Here is a 25,470-nt window from a genome sequence, read left to right as displayed (position 1 = left end):
GCCAAGTTGGGACGCCCTTCGTCTAGCAGAGATGCCAGAGTGACCCCAGCACTTCTTCTTCCTCTCTACGGTTACGTCCTCAGTGTCTGTAGGTCCTTCAATGTCCCGTAAGCTATACTGTGTGTGGGGTCTGTGTTGTCCTATCCTCTAGCTCAGACTGTAGTCTGTGTTGTCCTGAGCTCAGACTGTTGTCTGTGTTGTCCTGTCCTGAGCTCAGACTGTTGTCTGTGTTGTCCTGTCCTCTAGCTCAGACTGTAGTCTGTGTTGTCCTGTCCTGAGCTCAGACTGTAGTCTGTGTTGTCCTGTCCTGAGCTCAGACTGTAGTCTGTGTTGTCCTGTCCTCAGACTGTAGTCTGTGTTGTCCTGTCCTCTAGCTCAGACGGTAGTCTGTGTTGTCCTGTCCTGAGCTCAGACTGTAGTCTGTGTTGTCCTGTCCTCAGCTCAGACTGTAGTCTGTGTTGTCCTGTCCTGAGCTCAGACTGTATAGCTCTGGGAGAAGCACCTCACATGCTAACAGGGTCAGTGAGGAGGGGGGAAACAACACACTGCAGGCAGGAAACAGGCCCAGTAGGCTATGTCCTGGAGGCCTATGTCCTGGCTGGAACAGAGACTGGGCATGGCTGGACGGGGATTCACTAGTAAGCATTGATTGTTTTCAGAATGAGATTGATCTCCGGGAATGTCAATACGCTTATTACGCTCGGGAATGTCAATACGCTTATTACGCTCGGGAATGTCAATACGCTTATTACGCTCGGGCCTGTGGCTTACAGCTTCCATTTAGTGTTGCTCTTGACTCAGGCAGTTAAGTGGGAATGTTTGCCACAAAGAGGAAGCTGGTAGGTGTGTGTGTGTGTGTGTGTGTGTGTGTGTGTGTGTGTGTGTGTGTGTGTGTGTGTGTGTGTGTGTGTGTGTGTGTGTGTGTGTGTGTGTGTGTGTGTGTGTGTGTGTGTGTGTGTGTGTGTTGTGGTGTGTGTGTGTGTTAGGGCTGGGCGATATGGACAAAATCAAATATCACGATATATTTTGACCAAATACATCGATATCGATATTGCGACACTATTGCAGGGATGAATTGGTGCTTTCACAAAATATTGACACAATGAGATTTTTGATCAATAATCACCTGTAATGTGGATATAATGACTAAGTGGGTAAAGCAAATAATAGAACAGCTAGACCAGTCTGGTAAGTTTAGAAAATGACATCACTTTACTGTAATGCAGCCTAATGTAATATGTGATATACCTGGTTTTAAAACCAGGTATATCACCATATTACCATATCCAAAATGTAAGACAAGCTGGCCTTGAATGTGGTGTGTGATATGTACTATATGTGCCACACACCCACTCCAACACACACACACACACACACACACACACACACACACACGCACACGCACGCGCACGCACACACACACACACGCACACGCACATACGCACACACACACACACACACACACAGTAGAATACCGAATACCGATTAAGGAAGTGTGTCAGCAGGCCTTACAGTAATCTTAAGCTCCACCCACATTACAGCAGTTTTACACATTTCTATACAAACGGTCCAAAATTAGCTCCCTGTTTGTTTCCCTCTCAGTCTCCGCCTCCTCATTGTTTTATGAGAAATGTTCCATCTTCCCAGAATGGTGTGTGTGTGTGTGTGTGTGTGTGTGTGTGTGTGTGTGTGTGTGTGTGTGTGTGTGTGTGTGTGTGTGTGTGTGTGTGTGTGTGCGTACATGCGTGCGTGTGTGTGTGTGTGTGTGTGTGTGTGTGTGGTTAGGTTAGGTTTGATATGCTTTGTTTGGCCATGCTGGGCTTTTGTTAATGTCAGATATCAGAAGGTCAGTCAGATAGAGGTTCTTCTCTAGCCACAGCTACATTAAAAGTCCCTGAAACCTGCAATGAAATTGTATTTTTATTAGAAATGCGCCGATATGTACATTTTGGGCCAATACCGATAACCGATATTAACATTTCTGTTATGGCTGATAACTGAGATTTACCAATGTCAATATGATCAGTATAAAAATAAGTTTCTATCATCATCAAATTGTGTACATACTGAAAAACACATGCTGATTCACGTTGTCTCAATATGAAAATTTTGGCAGATTTGGCCAATACGATAAGCGGACATTGTGTAAGCTAATATAGGAACAACCACAGAGTGAGATGCCATTACTCTGTGTGTGTGTGTGTGTGTGTGTGTGTGTGTGTGTGTGTGTGTGTGTGTGTGTGTGTCCTCATCACAACCTGAGCAAAGAGAGAACACAGAGCAGTTACTGACTTCCATGGGTGAAACATTTCTTAGCTTTTACCTCCACCTACTGGAACATTTGGAAACTGTTTTTTTTTTTACCAGCGCTGCGCTGGTATTGTTTTCACCGTGTGTGTGTGTGTGCGTGTGTGCGTGCACGTGTGTGTGTGTGTGTGTGCGTGCATGCGTGCGTGTGTGTGTCCTTGCTGTTTGCAGAACTACAGTAGTACATTCAAAAACTACATGTTGTCATTTTCAGTTTGGTTGATTTTAAGTAACATTGATATTACAGTTGTAATACAACTTTTGAATGATGAATGTAATTCAGAAACCTATTGCTTGTAGATGCTGTGCCATATCCAAACCTCAGCACAGCAAAAGGATTATAAAATATTACTTATGAAACAATAGATTCATGTTGACACAGCACAAATTATGTTTTCATTACAGCACACAGAAGAGAACCTCTGCTGTGCAATCAGACTGTATGTGCCTTTGAATACTAAAGAGATATTTCCTGTGCAATGCCGCCCACGCCCACTGTGATTACAGACCAGTGGGAATACAGAGGGTGTGTGTGTGTGTGTGTGTGTGTGTGTGTGTGTGTGTGTGTGTGTGTGTGCATGTGTGTGTGCGTGCGTGCGTGCGTGTGTGTGCGCATACCAATCACAACCTCCATGCATCCGCCCTCCACACACAGTCTGACAGCTCTCAGCCAGGCAGACACCCGGGGGCAGGGACTCACATTTTCATGGATAATTTTTCAAAACTTTTCCATGACTTTTCAATGATCCATAATAGAATTTCCATGTAATGTGAGGCGGTGACTCTGAATCAATACCAGAAATTATCACTGCTCTGGACAAATATGACACTATTACACCTATTAATACCTCAACAGCTACAGAAAATCAATTAACCGTTATGTTACATTAAGTAGAAGGTTATCCATGGAAGATTACTACTGTAACAATTAAGTTCTCTACACACAACAAAATTCCATTCACTTTCCAAGCCTGGAAAATGGGGGGTACCTGTGTGTACCTCTCCCTTTCCTCCTCCAGCAAAGATAATAAACATTACATGAACGCTTATATATCTCTGTATTCTCTACAAAGTGGGCTAGATGTTCAGTTAGTCAAAGCCACACGTGAGATGTCGCAAACACTTGTGATCAAAATAAAATGCAAATATGTGGTTTCCTTCCCTGACTATTGGTGCTTTCACAAAATATTCACACAATGAGATTTTTGAGAAATAATCAGTAAATGTGGATATAATGACTAAGTGGGTAAAGTTCAGAAATTACATAACATTACTATAATGCAGCCTTTTAAAACCAGGAAAAAACAACACTTATGCTATATCATGATATTACCGTATCCAAAATGTATATCTAGTCTCACAAACAATATCAATATATTTTCCAAATCCATGATTACGCCTTCAACCAGAGAACTGAAAAGCTGCCTCTAATCCAGTTTACAGTGGATTCTTGGCATTGCACATGATGACCTTTGGCTCCGAGCACCTTGAATCAAAGATTGCTTTCAAGAACTGGCGGAGTGCAATAAAATCCTCCTCATAACATAACACAGATGCCACATAATATGCTACAGCATAAAGCACACACACTTATGGAATTACGCTTACATGTCGGATTCGTCGTAACACAAAGTCTTCTGATCTTTGACAAAAAGAAGTACAACAACACGTTAGCATTGAAGAAGGAGAAGCAAGCATGTGATTGAAGATCAACGCACTTGGCTTCCTACACAGGCTCATGACCTGACTGACCCCTGTGACCCCTGTGACCAGTGTGCAAAGAAAACAGAGAATAGAATAATATAGGTCAAGGTCAACATAGCTAAACAGCAGAAGCTGTGAGTAATCGTAACCAGCAGTGGGGGGTCCGGTCCCCCAGAAAATTTATAAATGATTCACCATTATTTCATTTACAAGAAGTTAACACAATTAGAGCACGTAGAAGAATTACTTCTTTCATTTTGTATCATAAGTTTCACTTTGATCTCAGGCTATAACACAGTCATGGAATTCTGGACAAATCCATAATAACCAACAATTAAAATATCAGAGTCAGAGTTGGATGCCAGAGACAAAATATCATCGAATAGGGGTCCGTGTCCTACTAAATTAACCCTTTGGTTAAGACTCACTGACCTAAAGTAGGAAATTTCAGTAATTTACAACGAGCTGAACTAACAAAACACAAGCCATTGGTTGAGGCTCAGGCTGACTGTGTGAACCTGGGTGTATTATAGTTCCTCAGCCTCTCAGATAGTATTTTATTCAGTTTGCTTTATAGTGGCAATGATGCCTTAGTTGGCATTCATATCCGCACAGTGGCTCATGGGTAATTTACAAGGTTGTAAAGCACAGAAGGCAAAGGAAATACTTTCCAGTGGGCCTTTTCAAATTGGAATGGTGCTGGCTCTACCATACGGTGTTCACTCAGATACTGTTTTTCTCATGAAGGATGCAACCATAGACTGTATAAATCAGTGGTTCTCAAACTTTTTCACATCAAGGACCCCTAAACTCACAAAAATTAGACCACAGACGGACCCCCATTTACTAAGGGTTTTGCTTTTAGATGTTTCATTATAGAAAGTGTATGAAACGACCAAAACAGTCCTACAGTACATTGTGTCATTGTGTTAGGGATGGAACTATAGTGAAAATAATTATCCCCCTTTTTGCCGGGGACCCCCTGGACCTGGCTCAAGACCCCTGGGGGGTCCCCGGACCCCACTTTGAGAACCACTGGTATATTAATAATATGGATGTATCTGCCGTGATGTCACCCATTGGTTTTTGGACTCGCGATTTCAGGTCGGCATTTTCACCGTCGCCATCTTGGTTATTTGGAGCCAGAAGTGACGTAAATCTGAACGAGGAGAGCCACAGCGCGGCCTGCTATGATTGGTCTGTGAACGGTGAGCTGTCAATCACGCCCCAGAACATAGTCTCTTACTCTAAATGGGGTCATAATTTACAAAATGAGCATCATGCTGTATTGAAGAAAACTTGAAACCAGCAATTGAGGCCATAAACTCATGTGGAAAGTGTTTACTGAGGTCATAAATCAAGTTTGTCATACCGCATCATTTCATTTCGCATCTTTTGAACTTCTGAGGGGGACATTTTAGTTGCCCAACACACATTGGCTCAGATACCTACAAGTTAGACATTATGTTCGATCCAAGTTTCATGACTTTGAAGTTCTCCCAAATGAACATGTTTTTTTTATGTTTTGTTGAGTCCCCCTGACTCCAGGCATGTTATTTCTAGATAGTGTTGAATTGTCTGAAATTATTTGGGACAGGAGTCTGTCTGTGGTCCAACTCTGCTCAATCAACAGCAGACACCAGCTGATCCAATTTAAAGTCCCTCATCGACTTTACAATTCCAAGTCTAGGTTGCACAGGATCTACCCTTCTGTCTCACCACTATGTGATAGGTGTCAGGTGCTAGAGGGTACACTGTCACAACATTTTGGTTTTGCTCTTCACTATCCGGATTCTGGGTCAAAATATTTGACTGGTACTCTAATGCTTATAAAATAACCCTTCAGCCGGAGGCAGAGCTTGCCATCTTCGGCTGTTCTGAATCTTCTCTGCTCCTCCCTACGGCTGTGCAGCAATCTCTGACACAGGGGACGACAGTCGCCAAGAGACTTATTCTGAAGGAGTGGAAGTCCCACTCTCCACCTTCTTTTCAACTGTGGCTGGCGGACATGATTTCGGTTATTCGTATGGAGAGACTCATGTTCCTGAGGACCAACTCACTTAGGAAGTTCTCTGCTATTTGGGACCCGTTCCTGGGCTACTTTGACGAGATTAGAAATTACGAATAACTGGCCATTACGTACGGCATTAAGTACGGCCATTTTCCCCATTCACTTCCATGACTTCTTTTTCCAGCCAGTACAGGCCATCGAATGCAGGTTTAAGGGACTTCCACATTGGCCTCACAAAAGGAGCTAGGAGCTAGCCCACTGGATGCCTCTGCTCTGTAGGAGCCATTAAAATTATTTGTGGGTAGTTTATATTGATGTGGTACAATAACTCAACAACAACAACAACAACAAACAACTTATACCATTAATATATCTTTAAGCCATCATGAACTGAACCATGCTATAATAGGCTAGGAGACCACAGTAGGCTAGGCTAGTATAATAGGCTAGCAGACTACAGAGCCACTAATTCAGGCAGTCAGTCCCACTGCTCCTCTCTAAGCAGACACAGCACAATCAGCTGCATTGTTCCATACTGAGGCAGCAGTCGTCAGAGCAAACCCTGTACAGACCTCCATGCCCCCAGCTATTTGTCCTCTAAAAGCTTAGAGGGGGAGTATAAATACAAGCGCACAGAGTTATAATATGCTAGCTACATACTGTTATGATCAGAGTTATAATATGCTACATACTGTTATGATCAGAGTTATAATATGCTGCATACTGTTATGATCAGAGTTATAATATGCTACATACTGTTATGATCAGAGTTATAATATGCTGCATACTGTTATGTTCAGAGTTATAATATGCTACATACTGTTATGTTCAGAGTTATAATATGCTACATACTGTTATGATCAGAGTTATAATATGCTACATACTGTTATGATCAGTTATAATATGCTACATACTGTTATGTTCAGAGTTATAATATGCTACATACTGTTATGTTCAGAGTTAAAATATGCTACATACTGTTATGTTCAGAGTTATAATATGCTACATACTGTTATGATCAGAGTTAAAATATGCTGCATACTGTTATGTTCAGAGTTATAATATGCTGCATACTGTTATGTTCAGAGTTATAATATGCTACATACTGTTATGTTCAGAGTTATAATATGCTACATACTGTTATGATCAGAGTTATAATATGCTACATACTGTTATGATCAGTTATAATATGCTACATACTGTTATGTTCAGAGTTATAATATGCTACATACTGTTATGTTCAGAGTTATAATATGCTACATACTGTTATGTTCAGAGTTATAATATGCTACATACTGTTATGTTCAGAGTTATAATATGCTACATACTGTTATGTTCAGAGTTAAAATATGCTACATACTGTTATGTTCAGAGTTAAAATATGCTACATACTGTTATGTTCAGAGTTAAAATATGCTACATACTGTTATGTTCAGAGTTAAAATATGCTACATACTGTTATGTTCAGAGTTATAATATGCTACATACTGTTATGATCAGAGTTAAAATATGCTGCATACTGTTATGTTCAGAGTTAAAATATGCTACATACTGTTATGTTCAGAGTTATAATATGCTACATACTGTTATGATCAGAGTTAAAATATGCTACATACTGTTATGTTCAGAGTTAAAATATGCTACATACTGTTATGTTCAGAGTTATAATATGCTACATACTGTTATGATCAGAGTTATAATATGCTGCATACTGTTATGTTCAGAGTTATAATGTGCTACATACTGTTATGTTCAGAGTTAAAATATGCTACATACTGTTATGTTCAGAGTTATAATGTGCTACATACTGTTATGTTCAGAGTTATAATATGCTACATACTGTTATGATCAGAGTTATAATATGCTACATACTGTTATGTTCAGAGTTATAATATGCTACATTCTGTTATGTTCAGAGATATAATATGTGCTACATACTGTTATGTTCAGAGTTATAATATGCTACATACTGTTATGTTCAGAGTTAAAATATGTGCTACATACTGTTATGTTCAGAGTTATAATATGCTACATACTGTTATGTTCAGAGTTAAAATATGCTACATACTGTTATGTTCAGAGTTAAAATATGCTACATACTGTTATGTTCAGAGTTATAATATGCTACATACTGTTATGTTCAGAGTTATAATATGCTACATACTGTTATGTTCAGAGTTATAATATGTGCTACATACTGTTATGTTCAGAGTTATAATATGCTACATACTGTTATGTTCAGAGTTATAATATGCTACATACTGTTATGTTCAGAGTTATATGCTACATACTGTTATGTTCAGAGTTAAAATATGCTACATACTGTTATGTTCAGAGTTATAATATGCTACATACTGTTATGTTCAGAGTTATAATATGCTACATACTGTTATGTTCAGAGTTAAAATATGCTACATACTGTTATGTTCAGAGTTATAATATGCTACATACTGTTATGTTCAGAGTTATAATATGCTACATTCCGTTATGTTCAGAGATATAATATGCTACATACTGTTATGTTCAGAGTTATAATATGCTACATACTGTTATGTTCAGAGTTATAATATGCTACATACTGTTATGTTCAGAGTTATAATATGCTACATACTGGTATGTTCAGAGTTATAATATGCTACATATTGTTATGTTCAGAGATGGTCAAAACAAAGAGAGAGTAGACTCAATGCCCCATGCATCGGACAGGCAAATACACAGACAACATGTGAGGCAATGCAAAGAGGGTGTAGTGCTTATTCAGATTGCAATATTATGGGGATGCCTCTCCATAGGGATTAATTGTGATTTGCAAACAGTTGCACAACCTAAATCCATTGTACAAAGGGCTGACATTTGGGATTTTTTTGAAAATCCAAACACACAAAAGAGTTTATGTAGGCCTACTGTGGATTGTGGAATAGCATCAATGGCTCCATACTGCAACAGAATTAACATAGGGTTACAATGTAGCAGTATTGTACTAAAATGGGCCACTGTGACAGGACAACAGAGTTAACGACTTCCTAAAGGAGCCATGGGTCCTGGAAGATGGGATCAGAACTGACATCTGATCATCAAACATCTCCTTCAGCAGGACAGAACAGCTTAAAGCTCCTTTAAACCCCTGCAGTGAATCTCCTAATAGAGACGCAGAAGTATGGAGTCAAAATGAGAAGGCATAACAAACCATAATAAGCATAATACGGCTTCAGTGGGCCCACAATAAAAATCCCATGACGTCTGCTTGAAGCCAGGCAATCTGTGGGATCAGCCAGGCAGCCACAATAAAAACACTGGATCATTAAGAGTCATATTGAATGAACCAATTCAAACGGAAGGGATTTCTATTTAACTGCAGCAAGGAAAATCAAGTCAGACTCATTTGTTTGAATCAATACTCAATTGTGGTTCCAAATAAGGTCAGTTATATTCCTACAAATGCAGGAAGACTGATTTTATTTACAATCGTGGAGTTTTATTGTTGTTTTAAAACAGTAATAAAACAGTGAGATTTACAGTCCTGCACAGAGGACAAGGAATGTGTATGAATGAACCCAACTTTATTATTCTAGCATTTCCAAGAAACAATGTCCACTCCATAGTGTTCCACTGAGAGGAAATCCCTCTGACTCACACTCCCATTACCTATAGTGAGTGTAACTGGATTATTACTGATAGTAACTGACTCAGACTGACTGGCAAAGTGTGACTTGACGCTGATCAATTGAATCCTGGCTGCCTCATCCCGAAAGTGACAGGCCTCTTAAAGTCGAGCTGAACCCAAAAATGACTTTTCTTTTCTTTTAGTTCAAATACCTGGGTATGCAGTGAGTGCACCTATTTAATAATGTATGCAAACAAAATCACAACAATCTAATTTCTTTAGTTTTTCACACTTTTTCACATCAAAAGTTCATTTTTCAAGATTTCATTGATAACAGTAATGTACAGTTTGCTGACGTCACCTAGTACTATCAAATTTCTACCCCATTTCAACCAATCATATCACGACATGCAGCTGTCAATCAAATCTTCATTTCAGGATAATTTTCTCTTGTAAAATGAAGTCGAAAATGGCGCCTAGTGCCTGTCATCTGGCAGAATTCCTATCCCATAAACTAACTACCGTACTAACTTGGCCAATTGTTAGAAACATGAACAAAAAACAAAAACTATAATCTCTAAGAATGCAAAGAAATGTAACTGGCTCATTAAAACGCGCACTCCAGGGATATCGTTACAGCAGCGTTAATGGCGCGCGCATCCGAGAGCTTGGTTGTCAGGGGTCGCCAAAGCCCAATCCAGTCCCCAGAATTGTCAAATAAAATCATCGAGATGATACTATGACCCGCCTCTCAACCTGTCATCTTAGACAAACTATGTTCTCAGTCTGAAACGGACTCATTATGCACGTGACGAACAGGTTCAGTTCGACTTTAAAGGATGGCTTTACTGATAATAATCAACCCACTTTATATCATTAAGAATCTCGGTAATATAAGCACATGGGCAGTGATTACCTTCTCTCTCTGTTTTCCTCATGGAGATCTCCCAAAGCTGACAAATGACAAAGTTAAATATCAAACTTCGGGCACCGTATCCTTGGCTACATGTTTGCACAAGTACTGTACTCCTTTGCAGACTTGAGCGATAAGAGGAGGCCCCTCTCTCTCTCTCTCTCTGGGTCATGCGTGCCCAGACAGCACACTGAGTGCTGACATGAATTCAGATCCTTGCTTTCTAAAGCCTAATTTAGACTTATTGGAAAGTGTCACTCACTCAACACATGGTCACAGACAATAAAGAAAGCGTCGCTCATGTTGCTGCATTTATGGGAATCTTGTATGCTGGTTTGTTTGTTTAGCCTGATGTCTAGCCTGACATCGCCAGACCAATTCCCAACTGTGAAAACAAATTAAAAATTAGCTCACAGATTCGCTACAGTGAAACCACGTCGGAGGCAAGATGTAACGACACGTACTTGGCTGCAGCAGCATAATAAGGAAACACAACCACACAACTCACCTCCTCTCTCTCTGGGAAGTTGGTCATGGTTCGGACAGGCTGATAGAAATAGCGGGGACACGTTCATTCATTTCAGCGAAAACCAAAACAAGGAAGTCAACCGCGCGTACACACTAGGTGACGTTAACGTTATTTGTTTTGCGCCGTTCAATATTGCTGGTACTGGTAGTGATAGCCACTGCTTCAGTCGCCTGGCTCTGTGCTGTAGTAGTAGCCTATCCAAGCCCGCTGGTCTGTCCTGACATGTGCTATACTGTTGTAAACATGAACGTGCATTGCAGCGGCATTATGGCACCGCAGCGACTTCATAATTAATTAACCCCCCCCACTGGTCAACGACGATGCCATCGTCCATCGCGATGGCTGTTTGGTTGACATCGCACAACCCTACTGCCTATCCTCGACCCTAACAACATTAAAACAAGCAACACAACAAGTGATACAATCTAGTTCAGTTCACAAGCTTTTCATGCCAACAACCTCTAAATTAACACAAGGATCCAATTAAAGAGAATATAAGTCATTCCCTTTTTCTGGTGAACCCTCCGGAACCCACTCAAGGGCACCTGGGGTGCCCCAGAACCCAATTTGAGAACCACTGATTTCTTGCTAATCTACAGGCTAACCTACTGCCTAACACCTAATCTACCTCAGCCTCCCTCAGGGCCTCAAGGCTCCCCAAGGCCAAAACTCACAGCCTACTGTTTATTTCAGGTGCCTGCCTGCCTGCCTGCCTGCCTGCCTGCACGCCTGCCTGCCTGCCTGCCTGTCTGCCTGCCTGCCTGCCTGCCTGCCTGCCTGCAGCTCTGTCTGTAAAGATCACCTGGAAGCCTGCATTTCCAGTAAGGATGGAATGAGGACTGTTATGCACCATTTTAAATCAGGCTTCAATATTGAGGAGCAGGCTGAAGTAGGTTAGACAGAAAAAGCATTAATATTTCTATTTATGTTCTTGAACCTCGAGTCACTGAGAGGTGACATCTCTTCACTAGACCCATTTAGACTTCCTGTGATGTGGGTGTTTTGTTTTCCACAAAAGAAAGAAACATATGCCCTGAAGTATGTAGTTGGTGGTTACACAACAGGCCAGGGCTTGCCTGAGCAACCTTCATACCTGCTGAAGTCAGTGTAAACAAGGACTATACTATAGCTAGGTGTGTTAGTCTGGTCATTCCATGCTTTCACAACAACTCATCAGGTAGGGCTATGACAAAAACACATGGTCACAGCATGACGAATAATTGCGGTACAATAAAGAGACTGATAACATTGTGTCTCACATAGACAGGCGGGTAACTTATAATCATTTACATGAGTGTATTATACAATTCCAAATGAGGACACACTATGTGAATGCACATGATAAAAATTACAGTTTCTATCAAATCTAGCAAGTACCTATCCAGAACAAGTGGAGAGCAGCTGTCCAGGTTAAAAAAAAACATATTCTAGACTAGAGGCATGTAGGAACATTATGTGACGTTACAGATCTAAAATACGTCAACTACAATAAATCCAAACTCACCTGCGGATTCTTCTTGCTCCGTGTCGGAATTTTCCACAGTGAGCTGTTTCCTTCGAAAGGCGACTCTCCTGAAGTCGTGATCCATATCTCTATGCGGCGCCGATCGCTCCAACATTGAACAAACAAACTGAAGTAACCGAGGACAACTGCAAACAAAACCAACCGACGCGCTGTCCCCTTTGCAGCGGACTCCTCCATATGACGCGCAACTCAACAGCAGCGCACTGGGCGGCAGCTCGCACGTTTTCCAGCAAGGTCAGCATAAAACGCTGTATGCATGACTTTAGTTTAGCTACTGGGTTGTTGTGATTGTGGTCCGCTAATCTGTCACTTTGATGTGAGCGCTTCCTAAACCCCGCCCCCTCCTTCTCCCAGTGCGCCCTGTCATTAGGGGAGACCGGGGCATCTTGACACACGACACTTTCTTGCTTTCGCTTCTTGGCACCCAAGATCCACACTGCTGTGGGAGGCAAATGTAATAAATGCTTCAGGGAATTAAATATAAAAAGTTACATCTAAGGGTGGCTACATTGATCAACGTTTTAATGTTGATTCCCGGTCAAACTTTTGATAACACGTGTTTGCACTGCACGGCTATGAATACAGGTGTGCCTTGAGATATTATCTTGTTCCCCGCAGCAGCCGACAGGTGGCGTGCTTGCACCCATGAATAAGCAGAAATGCTGCTGTGTGTTTTGCTGACTCTCACACAGACAGCAGCAGACTCACTGACCCGCTTTTATCTTGCCGCTCCTGCTAGCCTGTATGGCCGTTTTAACGTCAGATACAGGTAGCTACTGGCTGCTATCAACAGTCTAGATGACAACATTACTACAGTAGGATTTTCTTTATTCCCACTGCCTCGCTGCACTGACTGAGTGACAGACAGAGGGGGGCGGACATTGCATCTCGCAGCCTCCGCCCGCCTCTCTGCCTCTCTGGACCGCAGCCCGACAGAGAGGAGACATACGGACGGAGAGAGAGAGAGGGGCCGGGGCGATGGCTAGTGCCGGTGGCGGAGGATGCGGGGAAGCGGCGGGGCAGTACCGGGCCGAGGTGGAGCGGCTGACCCAGGAGCTGGCCGAGGCCAACCGGGAGAAGATCCGAGCTGCGGAGTGCGGGCTGGTGGTGCTGGAGGAGAACCAGACGCTGAAGCAGCAGTACGCAGAGCTGGAGTCCGAGCAGGAGGCTCTGAGGAGGGAGCTGGAGCAGCTACAAGAGGTAGACTACCATGCTGTGGATTATATTTATTTATTTATTTATTTATTTATTTATTTATTTATTTATTTATTTATTTATTTATTTATTTATTTATTTATTTATTTATCTATTTTTACATCGGTGAGTCAAACGCACTGCAGTCAAGTGTAGCCTATGTGAAAAGGCATGTCCTGTCATCTCCTCTCTCACACACTGTGTGTGTGTGTGTGTGTGTGTGTGTGTGTGTGTGTGTGTGTGTGTGTGTGTGTGTGTGTGTGTGTGTGTGTGTGTGTGTGTGTGTGTGTGTGTGGCCCTGTGTGTGGGGCCCTGTGTGTGTGGCCCTATGTGTGTCTGTTTGGGGGTCTGTGATGTGAAAAGGATTGAGAATCCCTTTCAAATGAGGATTCTGTATGTCCCATAGAGAACAACATTGCAAGCTTTGTAATGCAAGCTGAGGGTCTTCTTCAGCAAGCACACACACACACACACACACACACACACACACACACACACATACATGCGAGTTAAGTTTACTGTACCTTATTGTTTGAGGATTCCTGCCTTGAGCGCATGGCAACAGTCGTTCCTTTTCAGCTCTGTTAAGACTCTGAGATTGGCTGTTTAGCCTATTACTTTTCTTTCTTTCTTTCTTTCTTTCTTTCTTTCTTTCTTTCTTTCTTTCTTTCTTTCTTTCTTTCTCTCTCTCTCATGCTTGATTGCTTTCCCCTGACTCCCTCAGTCAGTAACAGGAACTTCAGAGTTGCCCACTATGGTTTTTGTGGTGGCTCAGGTGCTCATTGATCCTCATCTCAAGATAAGCGTTTCTATAAAGAACACGTGAAGAGCGAATAATGCTTCTCCTAGATCTGTTTCTATAGCCACACTGCTGGCCTTCCCCCCCAGATCACACACACACACACACACACACACACACACACACACACACACACACACACACACACACACACACACACACACACACACACACACACACACACACACACACACACACACACTACTTTGTAAAGTGCTAATTTTGCAACATTTGGAAGGATAGAAATAATCTTTAAATGGGACACAGCTGAGTAAATAATGCATGGTGGTTTATACAGTCAGTCATTAGTGCATAGCCTACATGCATAACGCAAAGGGGCCGGTGCTGACACGCTCAAAGCTCAAGGTCGTCAGACAGGAAGACGGGATGAGAGGCTGCAGGATATACCGTGTGTGTGTGCGTGTGTGTGTGTGTGTGTGTCTGTCCAATTCTTTGCTTCACCACCAGTGTTTTGCCTTTGTCCTCAGTAACCTGCCATATTCTATCCCAGAGCCAAGTCATAAGCAGTGTTCAGAATGGTTCACTTACTCACTCACTCACTCACTCACTCACTCACTCACTCACTCACTCACTCACTCTTCGCCATGTAGTGTTGATCATAATAGTGAATTATATGGGGAACGGTCAAACGAGTTTCAGACACTACCTCACTCTTGGTAAACATGACCACATTGCATTGTGGTAGATGAGAGAAAATGTAGGGTAATAATAATAATAATAACTTTAATTTATATAGCGCCTTTCATAAAACCCAAGGTCGCTTCACAAGAGTGGGATACAGATAGGGGAGAGAGGGGAGGAAAACAAACAACAGGGATGGTTGAACTAAACTGAACTAACTAATGTGGAAAGGCCATGGAAAAGAGGTGTGTCTTGAGGTGTGTTTTGAATCTGTTCAGGGTCGGGGCATTACGGATTTCGGCAGGGAGAGCGTTCCAGACTGAGGGTGGGGTACATTCCCTGTTCACTAGAAATTGCAGTGCATTGTGGGTATTTTATAGTGGACTACTATATAGTGAATCAAATTAACAATTGAGGAATCGGACACTATTAAAACATGGTGAACACACTATATAGTCCACTATTTCTGTAATAGGGAACGGTTTTGAACAGGGGGGCTATTATGTCATTTTCTCTAGCGAGAGAACTGGTTGTAGAAATTTCAGTGATTTGATTCCACCCCATAACAAAAATATATATAAACGTAGGCCTATTGATAGCCAACGCCATTTTGCTTTTTCAAAAGCCTTTCTCTTATGCCAAGATTTAAACAAATCGGCATGGGAACAGGTGTGTTCAGTACGGTGTCCTACATGTACAACACTCTTCAGTTTTTAATTGTCATTAATTGTTTAATTTTCCTTGTTATGTTGGCATCACATTTATTATGAATGCATCAATACAGTATGAGCAGTCTTGGTAAAAAAAAAAAAAAAAAAAAAAAAGGAGAGGAATTTGACCAAAATCCTCACATGGTAAAATAGGGGTGAAATGACTCAGTCCAAAAAATGTATAAATGTAGGGAAAGCGTATAATGACCCAGTCCCATTGCAAACTGTGTGCATCATGTCAGAGATGCAACCATGGACTTAACCAGTGGGCGTCTGCTGCACGGTTGGTTGGCTCATCATCACTGAGCATAAAAGAAACATAACATATGTTATGCAATATTATGCATGCTCTGTGACTGTATGCTTGGCAGCTCTCGCCACATTGCGTTATGCATGCCTGGTTATAGTTAATATAGCACAAGTCTCTTGCTGTGACTCGTTGAACTTTTGGCAGTGACTTTGCATGCAGATGCCTGCAGAGCACTGTCCATCTGATATCCTGTGCTTATGGAGCATTGGTCCAGAGAGTTGATGCGGTGGACGCCGGTGAGGCGGGGAGAATTATGCCGAGAGAGAGAGAGAGAGAGAGGGAGAGAGAAATGGCTATATGACAGGGAGAGAGAGAGAGAGGGAGACAGAGAGATGGCCATATGACAGGGATAGAGAGAGAGAGGGGGAGAGATAGATGGCTATATGACAGGGAGAGAGGAGGAGAGACGGCTATAGGACAGGGAGGGAGAGAGGGAGAGGGAGAGAGAGAGAGAGATGGCTAAAGGACAGGGAGAGAGAGAGATGGCTATGGGAGAGAGAGAGAGATGGATAAAGGACAGGGAGAGAGAGAGATGGCTATGAGAGAGAGAGAGATGGCTAAAGGACAGGGAGAGAGAGAGAGATGGCTATAGGACAGGGAGAGAGAGAGAGAGAGAGAGAGAGAGAGAGATGGCTATAGGACAGGGAGAGAGAGAGAGAGAGAGAGAGAGAGAGAGATGGCTATAGGACAGGGAATAATGAGAGAAATGATTGATGACAATCACCAGGCTCCATAATAGAGAATGAAAAGAAGAGCCTGGCAGTGAAGAGCTTTTATCATCTCCTATTCCTCCAAGGTGAGACTTGACAGCCGTAGTGTCTCCTCCATATCCGTATCGACTGGGTATGAATTAACTACACTATCTAGATTCTGGCCCATATCTATTGAGAGTTATTGAGTATGGATCATCAGCTACCTAACTTACAGTATGAAAACCTAGGCTAGACCTATCACAAAGTTGGTAGTAGTCTTGCTGGCCAGCCTCCTCTCCCTTCCGTCCGAGGAGTCTGGCGCCGCAGGTCTCCATAGTGGGATTGCGATGGGCGGTGCTTAGCGGCAGTGCCCTTGGAAAATAGTTTCAAACAATCCAACCTGCCGTTTTCAGCGTGTAGCAACGAGCTAGCGTGTAGTTTCTGCCGTTAGCTTGCTGGCTAGTTAGCGTTGTTGTTTTCACTGAGGCGGCAGGGCACTATTTACAGCGACACACAGGGAGGAGGGAGCGGAAGCCGCTCTGATTGACATGGTGGGAGCCAATGACAGAGCTTGTAATAAGCCGGGAGCGGACATCCGGCTGCCACCGAAAAAGTCACTCCAATGGGAGAGCAGAGTAGAGCAGGGGAGGGTTTATCCCAGTTATGGAGACCTGCGGCTCCAGACTCCTCGGACGGAAGGGAGAGGAGGCTGGCCAGTGAGACTACAGCGTTGGTAGTGCTGCTCATGTGCATGTGCCTCACTGTTTACAGTCCACTTCAATACTGTATGTCTCATCTCATCCTAGTTATACTTTAAAACCTGTGTTTCATAATGCAGAAATTAATGACATGCTATTATTAGCTATAGCAGCTATAACAGCACAGTGATGGTTGTCACTGTCTGTCACCTGCTCATACAATATCTACAGCCTCCTTTGTGCTGTCTCTTCCCACCTGCCTCTCAGTCAGTCAGTCAGTCAGTATGTCTGCCTCTCAGTCAGTCAGTCAGTCTGTCTGTCTGTCTGTCTGTCTGTCTGTCAGTCAGTCAGTCAGTCAGTCAGTCAGTCAGTCTGTCTGTCTGTCTGTCTGTCTGTCTGTCTGTCTGTCAGTCTGTCAGTCTGTCTGTCTGTCTGTCTGTCTGTCTGTCTGTCTGTTTGTTTGTCTGTCTGTGCTCTAGCCCCGAGCACATTTTCCATAGTTGATATTGCATCCTGTGTAAAAAAAACACACACACATGCACACGCACACACACACACACACACACACACACACACACACACACACACACACACACACACACACACACACACAGACAGACAGACAGGCAGATTCTCAGAAAGCTGGTTAGTCAGAGCAGATGAGTGGTGTCACTGCCAGCACCATCACTCTACCAGAAACCCTCCCGGGTGGGGACACGCAGGCCTCCACAATAATCTATAATAATAGAGTCAAACACAGGTGTGTCTATAGACAGCTCATCATGCCTCAGTATTAAGAAGTCCTTTAGGGTGCCTATTGAGTCACATGTGACAGTCACAAAATGCACTTTAGCCCAGGTTTTGAGATAGAGCATCAAAGTAAAATGCTAAGAGAATTTTTCATTTAGTGGGTTTTATGGTAATCCCAATTCTTGTGGAGGTAGATTGAAAACTGGTGCTATTCCGATGAAGATTAAGGCCAAGTTTTTGTCTACTTCAGAAACAGTTGCATAAATCAAGCAGAAATAGGATCCTAAGTGTGTGCTTGTAATTGTTGTTTTCCTGAACTCTTCTGTTCGTTAATCTCTTCTCATCTTTCTCCTGTGCTATTTCTCCTTTGCCCCTCTCTTTCACAGTTACCCCCCCCCCCCCACTATCTTTTTGTCCCTCACTGCCCTCTCGCTCTCTGAGTCCCTTCATCCCTCAGGCCTGGTTTGCATGTCCTGATTGCAGCCTAAGCAGTGATGGAGAGATCATTGTGACCCTGTGCTTCAGGCTTGTTAGTGCTGTCTCCAGGCAGATCTGCCTCAGACAGGACAGAGACAGAGACAAAGGAGGAGGAGGAGTGTGAAGCAGATCTAGTGTAGAAGGCAGGTTACAGGACAGTTGTGCTCTCGTCTCTCAAGGCTTGAAACCGACCAGGCAGGTCACAGGACAGTTGTGCTCTTGAGGCTTGAAACCGACCAGGCAGGTCACAGGACAGTTGTGCTCTCGAGGCTTGAAACTGACCAGGCAGGTTACAGGACAGTTGTGCTGTCGAGGCTTGAAACCGACCAGGCAGGTCACAGGACAGTTGTGCTGTCGAGGCTTGAAACCGACCAGGCAGGTCACAGGACAGTTGTGCTGTCGAGGCTTGAAACCGACCAGGCAGGTCACAGGACAGTTGTGCTCTCGAGGCTTGAAACTGACCAGGCAGGTCACAGGACAGTTGTGCTGTCGAGGCTTGAAACCGACCAGGCAGGTCACAGGACAGTTGTGCTCTCGAGGCTTGAAACCGACCAGGCAGGTCACAGGACAGTTGTGCTCTCGAGGCTTGAAACTGACCAGGCAGGTTACAGGACAGTTGTGCTGTCGAGGCTTGAAACCGACCAGGCAGGTCACAGGACAGTTGTGCTCTCGAGACTTGAAACTGACCAGGCAGGTCACAGGACAGTTGTGCTCTCGAGGTGTGAAACTGAGAAAGATGCCAACAGAGATCTGCATCAAATACCACATTAGTGACCTTTCATGATAACTTGCGTGCGGTAACTGAAAAGAAGATTTAGCGATTCAGACTGAAATGTTTATCTAAGTGCTTAAAGGATAATAGGTATTTTATTTTATATACAATTGTACTAGAGGTAATCATCTAGGTTCCCCTTCTCCTTTACAGTATTGCTGCTGGTGTCTGCACACAGTCAGCGTAGTTGGAGATATCAGGGCTCATTTTCCTACCTGCTGCCATTCATTTTGTACAGTAGGTAGTACCACGGACTTGAAAAGGGTATGAGCTACAGTAGGTGATCTATCGGCTTAAACATTAAATCTTAATTTTCGTTTAGTCAAAGTTTCTATTTTATTGTTATTTAGGAAATAATCCCTAAAACGTTGCCTTACAAAGTGTCACATCCATGTCTTTTTATATAGTGTGTGTTTGTTAGCTGGGACAGCAGTTATTGTCATTGATAAATGTTGAGAAATCTAATTACATACGGTGTGCACTGTAAAATGACTGGGCGTAGACAGAAATCAATGGGCCGTAACGGTAAATTACATTATCCTTTCTCCTAAAGAATTATCATAACTGTCGTCAGGGAAAACTGGCCTGGTCCTTATGTGGAATCATAGCACCAACCATATACTACATCTGCTGTGTGACGAAGTGTGTTATAATAGTGCATTATCCTCCAGAGGGTTAGATGTCAAGTTGAAGAATAACACCAACATATGGAGGACACACTGTCGATGACTGATTGAATGTCAGCCCATTCTGCCTGAGATACTCCAGTGGCTGCACGCACGTGAACTATCTCTATATGCAACATAAATCATGCTAGTATCATTATTATCACACGGCTGCTCGTCCTTGACATGAACTCCCTCTGAGTGACGTGGCGTAGGGAGCGTGGTGAAGAACCTGCGCAAAGTCACACTCCGTCTCAAACCTCTGTGTCCCCCTGCAGAAGAGCACAGTATAACCTGAATATATGAGGGATGAGGAGTGACCTTTCAAAGGTCTTTAACACGTTCGCTCCTCCGCTGTGTTAACTGCGGCATACAGTATTGTTGGCAACATGTCAGACACGCTGATGCGGTTGCTGAGTTGATAATGTAGGTGCTAAGGAGGCCATATGATGACTCCTGTGTACATCTGGCTCTATTGTTCGTATTCCCACATGGTCATAATCTTATGGACTGAGACAGATTGTAAGTCTGAGGGGAAAAGAAACAGCAAAACTTGCATATTATTTATTAACTTTTTGGCAACGCTCAATCGATCAGGGAGAACAATGTAGCTGTGCTGGGGGCCCGACAGCTCCCGCAGAGAGCAGCTGTGCCTGTAAATCTATCTGCCCTGACAGGGGAGCAAGGATGCGTTACAGTTTTTTTCTTCTCCATCGGCAGGGGTTCTAGGGGGGAGCGAGTAAACACGGGAGGAGGAGCTGCAATCGATACCTTACGAGACGCCATCGCCCACCATCCCCCTCCTCTTATCTCCTGTGGTGCTCCCCCCTCACCACCTCCTCTCCCCCCCTCACCACCTCCTCTCCCCCCCTCACCACCTCCCCCCCCCCCTCACCACCTCCTCTCCCCCCCTCACCACCTCCTCTCCCCCCCTCACCACCTCCTCTCCCCCTCTCACCACCCCCCCCCCCTCACCACCTCCTCTCCTCCCCCCCAGCCACCCGCACTCCCCTGTGGCCTCCCCCAGGAGTGAAGTGGGAGGGAAGTAAGCATTGATTTCTGCTCCGTGCGGTGAAAATGCATTACGTCTGAACTGTATTCTTACATTATACTGAACTGGTTTAGCATGCGTTGTGGAAATCTTGGCATCATGCTAGTGAAAGGGCAATTGAATGTAATTTCTTCACAGTGGATCACACACAGCAGCTGTTGCACCAGTCACTTACAAAGCAAGAAGGGATGGAAAATGGCAGGTGGACAATAACTAAGCATGGATATAAAACCAAATTCAACAACACTGTCAGCTTTATCACTAATGTAGAATAATGCAGTTGTCACTCTCAAGTACATTGTGGATGGTATCATCACAGGGATCATAATTGTACTATCTAGTATCTGTGCAGCAAGATATCAGAGTAGCTATAGTCTGATTAGTCTCGCTGGCCAGCCTCCTCTAACTTCCGTCCGAGGAGTCTGGCGCCGCAGGTCTCCATAGTGGGATTGCGATGGGCGGCTCTTAGCGGCAGTGCCCTTGGAAAATAGTTTCAAACAATCCAACTTGCCGTTTTCAGCGTGTAGCAACGAGCTAACGTGTAGGTTTCTGCCGTTAGCTTGCTTGCTAGTTAGCGTTTTTGTTTTCACTGAGGCGGCAGGGCACTATTTACAGCGACACACAGGGAGGAGGGAGCGGAAGCCGCTCTGATTGACATGGTCGGAGCCAATGACAGAGTTTGTAATAAGACGGGAGCGGACATCCGGCTGCCACCGAAACAGTCGCTCCAATGGGAGAGCAGAGTAGAGCAGGGGAGGGTTTATCCCAGTTATGGAGACCTGCGGCGCCAGACTCCTCGGACGGAAGGCAGAGGAGTCTGGCCAGCGAGACTATAGTCTGATAAACTCAACAGAAGCTGCAAGCAACATAAGCTCTGCTATTGGCTCCGACCATTTCAGTCGGAGCAAAGGGAATTCCTTTCTGCTCTCAAATGCCTCCGCTGCTGTGAAACAACAACAACACTAGCTAGCAAGCTAGCAGCCTACACTACATGCCAAAGCAGGCTAACAACCTAAAGTACATGCCGAAAATTGGCAGGTTTTGACAAATATTTGGATTGTGCAATAAAGCAGGCCTGCTTGGTACTTTTGGTGGATGGTTGTAAAGATAACGGAGCATTTTAACCCCCCCCCCCCCCCCCCCCGCTATATCGGAATGAGAGTGAGTTGAGCCAGACTCCTGCGCTGGTGGTCCAACGTGAAATGAAGTGTGGAGACAGTCTGGCAAGCGAGACTAGAGTACCGTAAATTCCGGACTATAAGGCGCACCGGTCTATAAGCCGCACCTTCAAAGTTGACTATTTTTTTCTTATATAAGCCGCACCGGACTATAAGCCGCGGGTGTTTTAATGGTATTTTTTGTTTTTTTTACAGTGCACACAGTGTCCGCGGTGTGGTGAAAAGAGGGCAAGAGAGGAAATTAAAACAGAAGTGGATTTATAGTTAGAAAGAGTGCTAAAGAAGAGAGAATTCCGTTTTTTATTTTTTTATTTTAGTTACTCACAGTACTATTGACCAGTCCAACTCAAAAGATATTCGGCAGTTTCACTTTGAGCTCTTGTTCCGCCGCTGTCCATCAATGGTTATGACGAGTCTCGCTGGGTACAGTACGCCAAAGCGATATCCATTGACTCGATGATGCTGTTGTATGTTGCGCGTTTCTGTTGCACCAACGCGGAGAGGTCCTGCCGGACGAAAAAGCGCGTACCCTCCCAGGTGAGGGGCTTCTTCCCCGCAGCCTGGAGGATGAGTTGACGGTCGGGCCAGCGGAGTAGGCAGATGAAGATGGCCCTCGGTGGCAGGCCGGGGGTCTGGACGTGGCCGAGGCGCCCGGTGTGCCCTGTCCACCTCTGGTGGTTTCTCGCCTTCTTTCAGGTCCAGGATGTAACACAGGATTTTGCCACGAAAGCGTCCATGTCACCAATCTCAGCTCCCTCTTTTACATTGATCAGGCGAATGTTATTTCTTTTACTCCTGCTGATTAAGTCATCAACCTGCGTGTGCAGCGTTTCGATGTTTTTGCATTTTATCCACTTTCGGACTCACTGTGTTGTTTTTGTCCTCCAGTGCGCTGATGCGCTTTTCCGCATTATAAACTCTGTTCACGGTTGCCTTAGTTTCTTTAGTGAGTGGATGGACTTCTGCACGTTTTCAAACTTGTTTTCAAGCTGCTCAAAACCTCTGAGCGATGTCGGACTTAATCGATAGTGTTTCACTGAGTAAAAGTTTAGCCCAAGCCGTGTATCTCCAGCCTCCAGCAGGTGAGTCATTTCCTCATTCATGGCGTGATTGCTTCGTCTTTTTCTTTCTGCTTACCTGTGTTGTGTTATGTTATGTTATGTTATGTTGTTAAAAGAGGGCAAGAGAGGAAATTAAAACAAGTGGATTTATAGTTAGAAAGAGTGCTAAAAAAGAGAGATTTTTTTTTTTTTTGGAAAAAATCCATAGATAAGCCGCACCATTATATAAGCCGCAGGGGCCAAAAAAGGCCAAAAAACGGGAAAAAAGCCGCGGCTTATAGTCCGGAATTTACGGTAGATTTAAGATAATGTGTTGTATCTGTAGATGACTTGCTAACACTTTAGAATAATGGGGCCCTAAATAAACGGTTAGTTAATGCTTAATAAGCATTAGTTAATTTGTGCGTCCTGGTGGCTCACCATGGTAGCACACGTACCACGAAGGCTCGGTCCTTTGCACGGGCGACCGGGGTTTGAATCCGTCCTTTGCCGCATGTCATCCCCCTCTCTCTGCCAACCTTTCCTGTCTGCCTACTGTCCTATCTAAATAAAATAAAGGTGAAATGCCCCCAAAATAATCGAAAAAAAACAAACAAATAAATAAAACTTATTAGTGACCTTATTGTAAGGTGTTCGTATTTTATGCTGTATGTAGCTTTGGTGACATTGGCCAGCAGTGACCCTGGCGTCTGGCCCAGCAGAGGCAGAGATGCAGTTGAGCATATAGATAAGGACCCGTCTGCCCTTGTGTTCGGCCTCTGCTGTTTTACATGGGGGGTTGGCTGATTTGACTGTGGAAATGGGAGGGAGAAGCAACCAGGGTGTGTGTGTAATGTTTCAGTGTGTGTGTGTGTGTGTGTGTGTGTGTGTGTGTGTGTGTGTGCGTGCGTGCGTGCGTGCGTGCGTGCGTGCGTGCGTGCGCGTGAGTGTGTGTGAGTGTGTGTGAGTGTGTGTGTGTGTGTGTGTGTGTGTGTGTGTGTGTGTGTGTGTGCGTGCGTGCGTGCGTGCGTGCGTGAGTGAGTGAGTGTGTGTGAGTGCGTGCGTGCGTGCGTGCGTGCGTGCGTGTGTGCATGAGTGTGTGTGTGTGTGTGCGTGTGTGCTGTAGTAGCAGGAGTACTGTCGTAGGGGGCTTCCCGGGCTTGGGTGCGGATGTTGTGATTGTGAGCACAGAGGGAGGGGCACCAGTAGGATGGAGTGGTGGTGATGAGGGACACTAAACCATCAGTAGTATCTCTCTGTTGTTTCTGGTTTTCATGGTTGTGTTGACTTAATGGGGAAGAGCGATGGAGGAGGGGGGATGAAGTGGGGGCGGAGCCACTGTACTGTTTACAGAATGTGAGAGAGAAATGTGTGGTGTTTTTGTTTTGACCCCGTTTTTCAAATCTTGTGACCCTCACAGGAATAAATCCAGGAATGTCTTGATACAGTGAAGCACTTCTCTTTGTGGAGCCCCTCCTCCAGGCCGGCCATAGCTTCTCTTTGTGAAGCCCCTCCTCCAGGCCGGCCATAGCTTCTCTTTGTGGAGCCCCTCCAGGCCGGCCATAGCTTCACTTTGTGGAGCCCCTCCTCCAGGCCGGTCATAGCTTCTCTTTGTGGAGCCCCTCCTCCAGGCCGGCCATAGCTTCTCTTTGTGGAGCCCCTCCTCCAGGCCGGCCATAGCTTCTCTTTGTGGAGCCCCTCCTCCAGGCCGGCCATAGCTTCTCTTTGTGGAGCCCCTCCTCCAGGCCGGCCATAGCTTCTCTTTGTGGAGCCCCTCCTCCAGGCCGGCCATAGCTTCTCTTTGTGGAGCCCCTCCTCCAGGCCGGCCATAGCTTCTCTTTGTGGAGCCCCTCCTCCAGGCCGGCCATAGCTTCTCTTTGTGGAGCCCCTCCTCCAGGC

The 25,470-nt window shown here is 44.3% G+C and overlaps 1 protein-coding gene across 1 annotated transcript in view; it reads left to right on the top strand.

The window, feature by feature from the left end:
- Nucleotides 1-13,571: 13,571 nt before the first annotated feature.
- bicd1a (bicaudal D homolog 1a) overlaps nucleotides 13,572-25,470 on the top strand; it is a gene marked incomplete at both ends in the record, with an annotated part of 46,064 nt that continues 34,165 nt past the window's right edge. The window contains one exon of the mRNA XM_083654184.1: nucleotides 13,572-13,793. Coding sequence (XP_083510310.1) covers nucleotides 13,572-13,793 — 222 coding nt within the window. The remainder of the gene's footprint in view (nucleotides 13,794-25,470) is intronic.

The sequence above is a fragment of the Poromitra crassiceps genome (assembly GCF_964638095.1).
Source record: "Poromitra crassiceps genome assembly, chromosome: 18".
Lineage (NCBI taxonomy): Eukaryota > Metazoa > Chordata > Actinopteri > Beryciformes > Melamphaidae > Poromitra > Poromitra crassiceps.
The sequence above is the reverse complement of the archived record's forward strand: the minus strand, read 5'-3'. Positions and strand labels throughout refer to the sequence as shown.